This window comes from Pelobates fuscus, chromosome 6, assembly GCF_036172605.1.
Source record: "Pelobates fuscus isolate aPelFus1 chromosome 6, aPelFus1.pri, whole genome shotgun sequence".
NCBI lineage: Eukaryota > Metazoa > Chordata > Amphibia > Anura > Pelobatidae > Pelobates > Pelobates fuscus.
This window is the reverse complement of record NC_086322.1, coordinates 32,067,430-32,082,857: the sequence shown is the minus strand read 5'-3', so window position 1 is coordinate 32,082,857 and position 15,428 is coordinate 32,067,430. Positions and strand designations below refer to the sequence as shown.

The window sequence follows — 15,428 nt, the reverse complement described above, 5'->3', positions numbered from 1 at the left end:
ATAAATCCTTCCTAATAACATTTCTGATATTCTGATCCACTGCACTGATTAGATTCAAAATATACTTTAAACTATACCTCTTAATGAGGCAGTCATGTCAATTTAAAGTTCTTCAAAATATTTAAAGTTGAGATCTTACAATTATATGGCGAAGCCTGTCGCATTAACGTAGACGCACAAGCTTGTTTTTAGATCAGCTGCCAAAGGTCGTATTTAGAATGTCAGAAGCGGTCAGAGTTTTTGAGAAAAGAGAAGAAGAATGGGGGGAAAAAAAAACATAAAAAAGCAAATTTGCCTGGCCTGCATCCTTCTAATTAAATGCCTGTGGCGCTTCATATGTTTGTAGCTTTGAAGCATCCGGGGAATGTGCACATTGTTATATTTTTGGGGGGCACAGACCCTGAACTGTAATCCAGGAATAAATGTCTGCTGGTGAGTTTATTACAAGCCTTCAAGCATATGAATTTAATCAATTTATCAGAGTACGCTGGCTGCTCATTCAGGAATGTAGCCAATGCTTATTGGAGATTAGCCTTTTGTTTTGTGTAGGTTTTCAAGGCTTTATTTGGGCTGCATAGAACACTTGTAAGTAGTTGTGGGATAAAATGGTGGAATTTTCCTAAAGAGGGCGTCAGTAATGGACCGATGACTGGCCTGTCCTTGATACATCGTGAATACAGCACATGAGCAAGGTTTTGAAACTTTTTGTACAAGGTTTCAAAGAACACGTTGCATTTGCTTGCTCACCAGTAGAAACAGTGGAAAGATTGGTTTCTGGGTAATTTTAAAACTGAACACTTTTTTGTTGCATATTACAGAACACCTCTGTTTTTGAATCTTTGGGGAGGCAGTGCTGTGACCATAACCCGTTTGTTGTGTTTAGTTTCCTGGGACAAGATCAGTATGCTTTATCCATTCCAACCAGTGAGGACTCACTGGAATAGCATGGAGTTCTGGGTTGCTGATAAGGAAGATGCCATACTACTCCAACAACAACCACAAAATCTGTATAAAAAAAATGAGTTGACTTTCACAAGTGGCAAAGTGTGGCCCAATTCTTAGCTGGCCATGAACGGATAAAACAGTTGCTATGACACGCTATGTGTCATTGTGCCATAGTTCTGTATGTTCCCCATTTTCTTTAATTCTGTGCAGGCAGTTGATTTATAGATTATGATGGCAACGCAGTAATACCCAGGAAGGTCGAAATGACCAAAATCTAAATTGTTAAACCATGCTATATCTATACGGTTGCTAGAAATTTAATTGGCGTGATGTACAAATTCAATTTTGCTGTCTCCAAAGATGCAAAGTCCTGTCGTAGTTGACTTAGTCTCTTAAGATTTTACATCCTACAAGGGAGATAAAAAGAATCAAAATCTGTCTGTCTGTGATGGCATTCTGACCTATGTTTTATATCTTTTTTTTTTTAATTCTTCTTAAAGACGTGTACAATGTTGGTTATCATTCTCACGGTTTCTTTCGGTCTTTAGAAATCCTAGTACAGTAGTTTTGATATTTACAGAATACTAGGTCCATCAAAATTTGTTTTTGCAAGTGTTACTTGTTATATTTTTCTCTTATGTAATCATTTTTCGTAGTTTTTTTTTTTTTTTTTATATTGTATTTTTCTTGTTTACCTACCCACCTGAGATTTTTCGTGTTTCTACTAGAATTCCCTCTTGAGTCTCTGTCGGAGGTGGAACCTTGCAATTTCTGACTCTAGCAGAATTTGCACAATGGTCTCTAAGCACTGAAGTGTTGTCAGGGAACTGGCTCCAAATCAGAAGAGCCATTAACTGAAATGAACGGCTATCTTGTCATTCTTTCATTTGGTTTTAATACCCCGCTTTCCTTCCAGAACAAGACCATGATCTGGCTATCCATTTTCATTAATTGGAAGCACCAACATTTGTTTTTAAATTGCCTTAATCGTAGAATGTGATACTTCTCATTGTGTGTTTTTTTAGAACTTTGTTACTTTTTCAGCAAGCTTAATTTCTATGCAATTACTTGTTGCATGTATACCCAAAGGAGTTCTTCTTTTTCTCACACTTTGATACAAATGTGATGGCTTGCTTATTTATTTTTAATTATTTATTTTCATTATTCGATAACAGAGGAGTGGTGTAAAGGCCACGTTCGTAGCGATACATAACGATATAAACCTTAGGGCTGTAAACACACGTCACACTTATACATTGCACTCTCCATGAATAGGGTTAGTCCGTTATAAGGATTCATTCAACACTCAGTACCCACCTTTATATTGGCTATAAAAGGGGGGTGGGGGGGAGGGTGAGGAAGAGGTTATGATTGTCACTGGAGCCTAGATTAAGGTCAGGATCAGCTGTTTATAATCAGCTTGACATCAGCCTGTTAGGGCTCTAACAGTACAGTGTAGTATGTCAGGTAAACAATTGTTTAACGTTCTGCATACTTTAAATTAAAACAAACCTAAACCAATATGTAAAAACAGAAACTAAAACACTAGGTGTGAGGTTGTGGTGTGGCTGGGGAGTCCCAGAGTGGCTAGCAAAACCGGGCCTTCCACTGGATCGGTGATCTTGTATGTTTTTGCCCTCTTTCTTGACCCAGTCACCTGGGTGTTGCCCACCTGTAAGAAAGTCCTGCAGCCTGGAGGGTTTTGGTGGTGGGTTGCATGCTTTTATGCCAAAGTAATGTGTCCCTGCTCAAGTCCTGGAAAAATACTATTTGGTATGATTTGAAAGTCCTATGGTGTCTTCCCTTTAATTGCCAACATTAGGGCTAGTTTGTCGGATAGTTTCTGGTAGCGTAGTATAAGGTCTCGGGGTGCTGTTTGTGGCATTTGGCTTTTCTGTAGACCCCCATCAAATGAGAAGTATTTGGCCTGTTTCTTGGGTAGGAGTGAGGCCACTATCTGTCATACAAAATGTGGAAGTCCTTCCAAGTGCAGGATCTCCGATACCCCCCTGATTTTGACATTCCTCCTCCTGCCTCGATCGTCTGGTTTGTGAGGATTGCAGCTCCCTCACGGTAATCGGTAAGGTGTATATGCTTTGTTTTAAATCTTGTACCTCTGTTTCTGTGGCTTGGGTGCGAGCTGTTACCACTTGCACTTCAGTCTGCTTGCCACATTCTCTGGAGGCCTGTCAGCATATCCTGAATGTCCCTCTTAGTCGCTGGGGCCGACATCGCTGTGGTTTGTGTACGCTCCTGTTCGGTCACCTCCATGGCCTGTGCTGTGTCTACTTTCCCGTCCACTGACGGTAATGGTGAAGCCTCAGTGGGGGTTTGGAGTTTGGGCCTTTTCTTGCGGTGGCTGCAGCGTTAGGCCGATGTCGTGCTGCGTTTTGGGCGTGCACGGTAACTTTTTGGGTTCTCCGACCCATCTCCTCTGGACTGTCTGGAGCAAGTTGTAGTACCGAGGCGCCAGCCCTGAACCATGCTGGTATCCCTCCAACTTTCTCTGGCGGTCGGGCGCCGGCACGGTAGGCCTTAAGGCTTTTGTTGCATGATTTCGTACCCGGGGGTAGGAAAAAGCATTTGCGGCTGAGTGCCCTGGTTGCGTGCCTGTCGGAGGATTCAAAGTAGGGCTATGGGCGCTGAGGAAAATGGCAACTGCTCCAGTGTGCTGTTAGCCTCCGTCCCCCGTCCCCCCTGTGATGGCTTATTATGGCAATTCTCTGTATAAACCCCTCTGAGATTACATAGCTGAAAAGAGACTTGCAACCATCAAGTTCAGCCTTCCTCACATTTGTTTTTTGCTGTTGATCCAAAAGAAGGCAAAAAAACCCAGTTTGAAGCACAATTTTGCAACAAGCTAGGAAAAAAATTCCTTCTTGACCCCAGAATGGCAGTCAGATTTATCCTTGGATCAAGCAGTTATTACCCTATATTGAAAGATTATATCCTTTAATATTCTGTTTTTGCAAGTATGCATCCAGTAGCTGTTTGAACATCTGTATGGACTCTGATAAAACCACCTCTTCAGGCAGAGAATTCCACATTCTGATTGTTCTTGCAGTAAAAAAACCTTTCCTTTGCCTTAGACAAAATTGTCTTTCTTCCAGTCTAAATGCATGGCCTCGTGTCCTATGTAAAGTCCGGTTTGTGCCATAATATCCGGCTTTAGAACAGGTTCCCAAAATTCTGTGTAGCTTTGCCATTTTCTAATTTTTGAGAATCCGAGTGTGTGTGTGTGTGTGTGTGTGTGTGTATAAACGCTTGTATGTTGATTGATTTTATAAGAAACAGATTAGAATTAATTAAATGCAAATAAGCTGTAAATCTCTCACATAACTACTTGTTAGACTATCTAACGTGAGATGTGATTGCGTGAGGTCGAACGTGCAGAAATAGTAAGGCAAGGTGCACCAGACCATGACTTTCGTACATTCTAAATTTTTATGTGAATAATGACAAATATAGGATGACGGTAGTTCTTACAGAAAAATATAGATTCTAACTGTACAGCTGCCCAAACCATTTTACATTTATTTTTAAAGTTTCCATTTTAATGTATACCATTGGAGAGAATTAGTAATGGCTGCTATATGCTGTTATTGAGCTTGGTCTGTTAGTGGTCTGACATTTTTTTTGCACCCTCTATTTTATCCCACGCTTTTTTATGGAAGACGTGATGTTTTGCAGTAATCTCGAAGATGACACCGATGTGTCTGCATCCTGGATTTAACATTTACTGAAAGGATTAGACCTGCTATGCTGTTGTCCTGATAGTTGTCGCTTTTTATCACTAGGTAGCTCAGGTTTAAATGACAAACCACATATTATTTTATCTGAAAAGAATGCCTTTTCTGGTAAATGTAGATAAATACAATCTGTGTAGACTGCTTCTGTGTACTCCGCTGTGGTTCGTGTTTGCAAGATTTCTCTAGATCACTATTGCTGGTTACCGGCAACACATCCAAATGGTTTGAGGGAATGCTAGGCTTTTTCCATGTACACTGAAGGCTTTATATTGGATGGAAAAACCTGTAACGTCACCCTAGAAATCTCAACTCAGAACCTAGTGATATTATCTCCTGTACATGAAAACCATACCTTGGGTTTTCTCTAACACATTAGAATTGGCACTTTGTGTTAGGAATTCCTGTTCCCATTGTGCTTTATGACCCATTAAAGCTGCTTTGTTACTTCGCAGAGCAGATTTTGCATTTAAATGAATCCGGTTTTGTTCTTGTTTCCCATTGTTTTTATTTATTTATATTTTAAAGGGGTACTATAGTCTCCAAAACAACTTGAGCTTAATTGAAGCAGTTTTGGTGTAGAGAGCATGCCCCTGCAGCCTCACTGCTCAGTTCTCTGCCATTTAGGAGTTAAATCACGTTTTCTAAACCCTTCCGGTAAAAGAGCTAATGTTTAAACTTCCTTTATAGCACAGTCTGTTTAATTTAGAATTTTATCATCATGCAGGAGCCTTCTATGTGTGACTGTATAGTTCATTTACATAGCAGGAGATAAAACCTTCTAAAGTAAGTTAACATCTGCAAATGAAACCATTTTTCATGCAAACTGGGTGAGTCACAGCCTGTGACTCAGCTGTATAAAATACAAAAGTTAACACCTTTACTGGCAGAGAATTGAGCAGTGAGACTGCAGGGGCATGATCTACACACCAAAACTACTTCATTAAGCTAAAGTTGTTTTAATGCCTATAGTGTCTCTTTAACATTCACCTTATTTTTTCAGCTATACATAAGATGAAGTAGGGACTACTTTTTCTCATGCAGAGCGTGATCTTTTGCCTTTTTTTCGATGGGCTGAGCCCAAAGTAAAGTTCCATTTCAGTTGCTCAGTTAATATACCCACAATCCATCAGTCCAAAGAATTGCACAGAAGGGCGACCTGCAGATAACCTAGACAGACGAGAACAAAATGGCGGCACCCAGGTATTAAGATTCTGCACAAGGAAGGAAATATGAGCGATACAGATGAAGGCAAGTAGCAAAAAAAAGGGGGGTGGGGGGTATAATCATTAAGATACAGGGGCTTTAGGAAAGGTAAACTGAACAAATTTTTTTCCATAAACACACTGCTAGTGGTTGCTTTCCTCCTCACAGCCACTAGAGGCGCTTTCTCTACAACAACAGAGTACAAGTGAGGCTGGAGGCTCACAGGAAGGCATTGAATTCTCTGAGGAGCACCGGATTGGCTATTGAATCAAGAGTCGGATGACGTCGTGGGAGGCGGAGCAGTCTTGGTGTCGGAGAAAAGGTAAGTATAGAAACCTTTTCTCTTTTCCTTCCACGTTTTTACTGGAATGGAGACTGTCGACATAAAACAAATCTGCAGATAGGGCACTATAGTGTTAGCAATACAGGTTTCTGTCAGGGGTAGGCAACCTTTGCCAATCTAGATGTTGCGAACTACATTTCCCTTAATGCTCTGACAGCTCTAATGCTGGCAAAGCATCAGGGGAGAAGTAGTCCACAACATGTGGAGTGCCAAAGGTCGCCTACCTCTGCTTTAAGGGTACATGTTTACTTTCAGTGGAGACTCTCTGCTCTTCATACGCCAAAATATACATTGTGCGGCAGAATGTACAGCTGTTAAACAGATCGCCTCCTTGTTATTAAAATATTTACATATTATTATTACCAGGATATTTAACATGAGGAGGCCACATACTGTGATACCGTAATATTTAATATGCTGGAATCTCTCCAAATACAAAAAAAGTACACATGCTCTCTGGAGCGGATGGCTAAGCGGTGGTGGTTGGAACAAGAGGCAGACATTGTTTTTTAAATTATAGAGGCTTGACCCATGGGGTCAAAATATACTGAAAAACACAGCTCGCTTGCCAAGGTTTGTAGTTTACTTTGCAATGAATTATGGGCAGAGGGGAAAAAGAAAAAAACAAATCTGTGGATTACTGTTTTTTTGAGCCAAAACCATAATTGCTGGTTTTCACTGCAGCTTGAAATGTGTTCATCGTATGACCGAGTTTATTTCAAAATTACAACAAAACTGCAGGCTAAGGGCCTCTGTGATTACCAATAAAGTTTGGTATATTTCTCTTGTGAGCATAACTTTTGTAGATTACATTTTGACTTATCATTTTTATCAGTCTGTGATACGAGCCAGACTTGGCTTTCAACGCAGGCGTTGTAGAGCTTTTACGGAGTGCTAATGATCGTGATAAGAAAACCTCTGCTGACTGTTTTTTTTTGTTGAATAAAGCCAAAATTGTGGGATCTGTTGCTAATCTTTGGGGGCAAACAGGTTTAGATCTACTTGCCATGGAGAATGCGAGTTAGTAGTATTACGGATATTTGCTTTATAAATCTGGTATGTGACCTGTTTAATAGATGTGTAATGCATTACATTATTTTATCGTTCGGTCAGCAAATCATCTGACTCAGGAAAATAGTGAAAGATACAAAGTACGTCTGCCAGAGTCATTTGTGAAAGATAGATTACCGGTTATAAAGGCAATCGTTGCAGAAAGTCTAATATGAAGAGAGTAAATGCCAAGAAGAAAGACTATGCATCACTGTATATGCATCTGCATAGGTATTGAAGCGGCATAAATTAATGCAAAATTAAAAAATATGAGGCAGAGAAAATCTATTTTGATTAAATTGAAATAAGTTGGATTTTATGCAGTGGTTCCACGTCAGTAATAAATGTCACTGAGCGCATGCGCACACAATAATCGTTTCCTTAGAAAAGGTTAGATACCAAGGAAAATGCTACACAACACACAGAGTTGTCAACATTCTTACACACCTTACTAGCTTCTGCCTTTCTCACACTCATACCCAGCTAGCAACTTGCACATAATAAACTAGACACTCTCTCACAGGTGTATGCAGTTATATGTGTGTGTGTGTGTGGGGGCTTATACAATATAAAGCTACACACACACACGCAAATATTTACATTTATAGCCACTCATCCTTGCAAACAAGTGATCACTGTCCCTGGTGTCTGGTGATTAGTGGACTGTCTGCAATTCGGGAGAGCAGAACTTCTTTGCGGTTATCCCTTGCACTCCCAAGTGTTGTATTCAATCAATACCATGAGCATGTGATGTATCACCATATTCTCTTTGCCGGATGCGGTTTGGTGGGCTAATGGAGCTCTGAAACAGTGTCCGTCATTGCTGGATGCAGAGGCAATCCATTCCTTGAAGATTACGGGAGCTGGTCAGGGGAACTTCCCATTTTGGTTATACTATGGTAACCGAATGCTTTACTTTTGTCAAATCCTGATTTACCAGCAGAATACTAGTAGTTTGAGGGTTTTAGGTTGGGTATCTGTCGTTAATGATGGTCCCGTTATAAGAAATACAACTTCTTCATCCAAAATCCTTATTTTCCAAATTGCTAAATTATCTGCACACGGTAGAACTCGCTTGGGGATATTAACACATTTTTATACTACATTTTAACAGCAGCTGCAGCCTGTGGTAAGGCCCTCAGATAGGTTATCCTGTGGGGAGTGTAGATAGGCATTCAAGGTCATCTTTAGCACACCCTGTTATTTTGAGATGGGAGACATTGTGGAGAAACCTAATGAGGCTCAACAGGTGTCTGAGTACAGGACTAGTCCTGTCTGCTTTGACTTGTGTAGTGGTGTAGGGTCACTAGATCCCACCATGTTTCATTGGAGCTCTATAACTTGGGCAGCATGTGAAAAGGATTTGCCCTGATACATATAGAATTCAAATGTTGCTGATAGTAAATCAAGTAATTGCTCATCAAGACATTCTGCCTAATCCAGGTCGGTACTTACATGAGCTGTCTATCAACTGGCAGTGTTGTGTTTCCTGGCTACAAGAGCTTGGAGTATCTGCAGAGTGTTGGAGTAATATAAGTTGTTCTCCCCCAGGGGTATACATGGCTAGTTCATTTAGCGGCTTCTGTATTACTGAACTAGCGAACGAGCTCTGATTATTATTTAAGATATATATTACAGCAAAATGCATCATTTAGTTGGCACGTATTTGCTTTTAGCTGTAACCATGTAATACCCATTGTCAAAGAAAACCTGTCTGAATTAAATTACAATCATTATCCATTTTATTGCTTTGAATTATAAAAATTAAATTAAATTGTTCTTTTGTTTTTTTTGTTTTTTTTTTCTCCAGAGAGTCCTCCAGCAGCGATGTCCAGAAATGGATACTTCTTTGAAGAGACTGGTAAGTGTATTTTGTATAATGTTCTAAACCATAAAAAAAAGTAAATTCTGGAGCTAGTTACTAAAACCGAGGCAGTCAGTAGGAACACTGCTCTGGTTTCTATAGTGATTGCCCTACATTTATAATTGATAATGCCCCCTGTGTGATCTATTGATATGTGTGCAGTCAGATACTTTTTTTGACTAGCTGTGTTTGCTGATTACATTTCTGTAGCAATATCCTTTTTAAACTGCATAATGGAAGTGTCTACATTTGCCTATAAATAGAAAGTGACTGCTTTTAAAGGTGACGGACATTTTTGCCCCATAATTTCTTTCCTTGTCAGATATGTCACATGACTCCCTATAACTCTGCTAATCTGGAACATTGTATACCCTTGTAGAGCTCTAAACATCAAACTGTAGCAAGTTAGAGTACGAATAACAAAATTGAGACTTAAATAGCCAGGCCATGACGTTAAAGATTTTTCAATTTGATTTAAATTATTTTCTATTTGATTCTTATGGGGATATTCACTAAATTCGGCAATGGCAGTTACTCTTATTTACTAAAGTCAAATATGGGTGGAATTCAGCCACCCCGAACGAATCCGTGTCCGCATTAGGATCAGTGCTTTTGCATCAGAATCCAATGCAAACTGTAGTACCTGGAAGATTCACAAAGCAGAATGCATCTAGTAGGACACACATTCACAAATTATCATTCACTTGCATTCATGCAAGTAATAGTTCATTTTAATTCGGTTTTCCCCGCTGGCAGCACTATCAGCCAGCATGCACATAGTTAAATAACAATCAGCAATGCTAGGGTTAATTATGTGGCGGCTAGCCAGTGCTTCCTAGTCAGCTGTCACTTTGAAGAAGTAAGAAGAAAAAAAAAACTGTGGCGAGGCTTCCTTATGAGTTTCCCCCCACCCATGATCAGCGAGTGGGGACTGTTACAAGGGAGGGGAACTAGTGGTGAGGGTCCTAATAATAGTAAATCCACAGAAATGCATAATTCTAAAACTATTGCTGTTGCAGTAATAATCAGAAACAAATTGCCCTTTATTGCAACATTTATTGCCATGTTGTTTTGCACCTTAATTTGTAATGTTTCACAGACTCTCATGGGAATTTGAGCATTTTACTTTGCTTATTCACGTTCCCAAGTGAGTTTCTAAGCCATGCTGTTTTGCACTTTAATATGAATTTTTAAACTTTTGAAATAAAGGACAATTTATCTTTATTATCACTGCAACATTGACCATTAAAAGGTGTGTATTCCTGTGAATTTACCATTATTGACGTGATACTAGACCACATTGATCAGGTCCTTGTTCCTCGTGGCAATGGCTACATTTAAGGCAAGTGCCGAATTGAAAGCATTGTTGCAAGGCTAAACATGTTGCAAACTTAATTCCTGCTGTTAAAGGAACACTATAGTCACCTGAATTACTTTAGCTAAATAAAGCAGTTTTAGTGTATAGATAATTCCCCTGCAATTTCACTGCCCAATTCACTGTCATTTAGTAGTTAAATCACTTTGTTTCTGTTTATGCAGCCCTAGCCACACCTTCCCTGGCTATGATTGACAGAGCCTGCATGGAAAAAAAACTGGTTTCACTTTCAAACAGATGTAATTAAGTGTTCTTGCATAGCAAGACCACTTAATGTTATCTCACATATATATTATTATTAAGTGTTCTTGCATAGCAAGACCACTTAATGTTATCTCACATATATATTATTATTATTATTATTCTTATTATAGCCAAATTTGCCACCCTAACTCCTCCCACAGTTTTTACACTACATAGACAAAAATATACCAAAACGTGCAGATTGTTCCCGATCGGATTGCTATTACTTTGTGGAACGTTTCGCCGAATGGTTCACGGAATATCGTCGTTCTTCTGGCGAAATTTGTCCCATAGGAATGAATGGCAAAGCTAGAGTGGGAGCTGTCAAAAGCTGAAAAATCAGGACATGATTTCTAAACTGCCACCACTCCCTCATTTTCAGGCCCACCTACACAAATCTTATATCAAAACGTTCAGCTATCCCTGCTGCCACTAAAAATGTCCACGGCTAAGCCATAGTCCTGATAGTTTTCGCAATATGACCATTTGTTTGCAACTCACGCCTTCCATTGACATTCATTGAAACTCCACTCTGCAAAGCTCACATTTGAAGGGCAATTTCTAAACTGCGACTGTGCCTTCATTGTTAATATCTCAGAGACATACTATGCATCAAAATGTAGGTCTGGGTCTTGTGATTCTCACAATATAAAGCTCTTCACTGTAGGATTTATAGTTTTTAAAATACGACCGTTTGAAGATGGCAACCGCCAAAATACTCTGACCTGTGCAAGGCTGCAGCAGCAAGTGATGTCATAGACAAAGCCTTTTGTACACCTGCTAGAGTTTTTATAAATGTATGGTTTAATGTAACTGTGCAACAAAGATGCAATTAAATGTGCTATATAAATGATAACAGTTACTGCGCCCACTCCAGTTGTAGACTACTGGTGGAGGCAAGAACACTTCACAATTTCCCCAGAAATTTTAGCTTTTCTAGTTATTCTTCTTCTTATTATAGCCAAATTTGCCACCCTAACTCCTCCCACAGTTTTTACACTACATAGACAAAAATATACCAAAACGTGCAGATTGTTCCCGATCGGATTGCTATTACTTTGTGGAACGTTTCGCAGAATGGTTCACGGAATATTGTCGTTCTTGTGGCAAAATTTGTCCCATAGGAATGAATGGCAAAGCTAGAGTGGGAGCTGGCAAAAGCTGAAAAATCAGGACATGATTTCTAAACTGCCACCACTCCCTCATTTTCAGGCCCACCTACACAAATCTTATATCAAAACGTTCAGCTATCCCTGCTGCCACTAGAAATGCCCACGGCTAAGCCATAGTCCTGATGGTTTTCACAATATGACCATTTGTTTGCAACTCACGCCTTCCATTGACATTCATTGAAACTCCACTCTGCAAAGCTCACATTTGAAGGGCAATTTCTAAACTGTGACTGTGCCTTCATTGTTAATATCTCAGAGACATAATATACATCAAAATGTAGGTCTGGGTCTTGTGATTCTCACAATATAAAGCTCTTCGCTGTAGTAGTTATAGTTTTACAAATATGACCGTTTGAAGATGGCAACCGCAAAAATACTCTGACCTGTGCCAGGCTGCAGCAGCAAGTGATGTCATAGACAGGGCCTTTTACACCTGCTAATGTTTTTATAACTGTATGTTTTAATGTAACTGTGAAGCACTTTGGGCAACAACATTGCAATTAAATGTGCTATATAAATAAATAATAACAGTTACTCCGCCCACTCCAGTTGTAGAGTACTGGTGGAGGCAAGAACACTTCACAATTTCCCCAGAAATTGTAGCTTTTCTAGTTATTAAGTGTTCTTGCATAGCAAGACCACTTAATGTTATCTCACATATATATTATTAAGTGTTCTTGCATAGCAAGACCACTTAATGTTATCTCACATATATATTATTAAGTGTTCTTGCATAGCAAGACCACTTAATGTTATCTCACATATATATTATTATTATTATTATTATTATTATTATTAAGTGTTCTTGCATAGCAAGACCACTTAATGTTATCTCACATATATATTATTAAGTGTTCTTGCATAGCAAGACCACTTAATGTTATCTCACATATATATTATTAAGTGTTCTTGCAAAGCAAGACCACTTAATGTTATCTCACATATATATTATTATTATTATTCTTATTATTCTTATTATAGCCAAATTTGCCACCCTAACTCCTCCCACAGTTTTTACACTACATAGACAAAAATATACCAAAACATGCAGATTGTTCCCGATCGGATTGCTATTACTTTGTGGAACGTTTAGCCGAATGGTTCACGGAATATCGTCGTTCTTGTGGCGAAATTTGTCCCATAGGAATGAATGGCAAAGCTAGAGTGGGAGCTGGCAAAAGCTGAAAAATCAGGACATGATTTCTAAACTGCCACCACTCCCTCATTTTCAGGCCCACCTACACAAATCTTATATCAAAACGTTTAGCTATCCCTGCTGCCACTAGAAATGTCCACAGCTAAGCCATAATCCTGATAGTTTTCACAATATAACCATTTGTTTGCAACTCACGCCTTCCATTGACATTCATTGAAACTCCACTCTGCAAAGCTCACATTTGAAGGGCAATTTCTAAACTGCGACTGTGCCTTCATTGTTAATATCTCAGAGACATACTATACATCAAAATGTAGGTCTGGGTCTTGTGATTCTCACAATATAAAGCTCTTCACTGTAGGAATTATAGTTTTTAAAATACGACCGTTTGAAGATGGCAACCGCCAAAATACTCTGACCTGTGCAAGGCTGCAGCAGCAAGTGATGTCATAGACAAAGCCTTTTACACCTGCTAATTTTTTATAACTGTATGTTTTAATGTAACTGTGAAGCACTTTGGGCAACAACATTGCAATTAAATGTGCTATATAAATAAATACTAACAGTTACTCCGCCCACTCTAGTTGTAGACTACTGATGGAGGCAAGAACACTTCACACAATTTCCCCAGAAATTGTAGCTTTTCTAGTTATTATTATTCTTATTATAGCCAAATTTGCCACCCTAACTCCTCCCACAGTTTTTACACTACATAGACAAAAATATACCAAAACGTGCAGATTGTTCCCGATCGGATTGCTATTACTTTGTGGAACGTTTCGCCGAATGGTTCTCGGAATATCGTCGTTCTTGTGGCAAAAATTTTCCCATAGGAATGAATGGCAAAGCTAGAGTGGGAGCTGGCAAAAGCTGAAAAATCAGGACATGATTTCTAAACTGCCACCACTCCCTCATTTTCAGGCCCACCTACACAAATCTTATATCAAAACGTTCAGCTATCCCTGCTGCCACTAGAAATGTCCACGGCTAAGCCATAGTCCTGATAGTTTTCACAATATGACCATTTGTTTGCAACTCACGCCTTCCATTGACATTCATTGAAACTCTACTCTGCAAAGCTCACATTTGAAGGGCATTTTCTAAACTGCGACTGTGCCTTCATTGTTAATATCTCAGAGACATACTATACATCAAAATGTAGGTCTGGGTCTTGTGATTCTCACAATATAAAGCTCTTCACTGTAGGATTTATAGTTTTAGAAATATGACCGTTTGAAGATGGCAACCGCAAAAATACTCTGACCTGTGCCAGGCTGCAGCAGCAAGTGATGTCATAGACAAAGCATTTTACACCTGCTCATTTTTTTATAACTGTATGTTTTAATGTAACTGTGAAGCACTTTGGGCAACAACATTGATATTAAATGTGCTATATAAATAAATAATAACAGTTACTCCGCCCACTCCAGTTGTATACTACTGGTGGAGGCAAGAACACTTCACAATTTCCCCAGAAATTGTAGCTTTTCTAGTTATTATTATTCTTATTATAGCCAAATTTGCCACCCTAACTCCTCCCACAGTTTTTACACTACATAGACAAAAATATACCAAAACGTGCAGATTGTTCCCGATCGGATTGCTATTACTTTGTGGAACGTTTCGCCGAATGGTTCACGGAATATCGTCGTTCTTCTGGCGAAATTTGTCCCATAGGAATGAATGGCAAAGCTAGAGTGGGAGCTGGCAAAAGCTGAAAAATCAGGACATGATTTCTAAACTGCCACCACTCCCTCATTTTCAGGCCCACCTACACAAATCTTATATCAAAACGTTCAGCTATCCCTGCTGCCACTAGAAATGTCCACGGCTAAGCCATAGTCCTGATAGTTTTCACAATATGACCATTTGTTTGCAACTCACGCCTTCCATTGACATTCATTGAAACTCCACTCTGCAAAGCTCACATTTGAAGGGCAATTTCTAAACTGCGACTGTGCCTTCATTGTTAATATCTCAGAGACATACTATGCATCAAAATGTAGGTCTGGGTCTTGTGATTCTCACAATATAAAGCTCTTCACTGTAGGATTTATAGTTTTTAAAATACGACCGTTTGAAGATGGCAACCGCCAAAATACTCTGACCTGTGCAAGGCTGCAGCAGCAAGTGATGTCATAGACAAAGCCTTTTGTACACCTGCTAGAGTTTTTATAAATGTATGGTTTAATGTAACTGTGCAACAAAGATGCAATTAAATGTGCTATATAAATGATAACAGTTACTGCGCCCACTCCAGTTGTAGACTACTGGTGGAGGCAAGAACACTTCACAATTTCCCCAGAAATTTTAGCTTTTCTAGTTATT

General features: G+C 39.3%; 1 protein-coding gene across 2 annotated transcripts in view; it reads left to right on the top strand.

The window, feature by feature from the left end:
- The window catches only part of SLC4A11 (solute carrier family 4 member 11), a 188,922-nt gene that overhangs the window by 53,484 nt on the left and 120,010 nt on the right, over nucleotides 1-15,428 (top strand). For both annotated transcript variants that reach the window (XM_063457590.1, XM_063457589.1), the window contains exon 2: nucleotides 9,101-9,151. In XM_063457590.1, coding sequence (XP_063313660.1) covers nucleotides 9,101-9,151 — 51 coding nt within the window. The remainder of the gene's footprint in view (nucleotides 1-9,100; nucleotides 9,152-15,428) is intronic.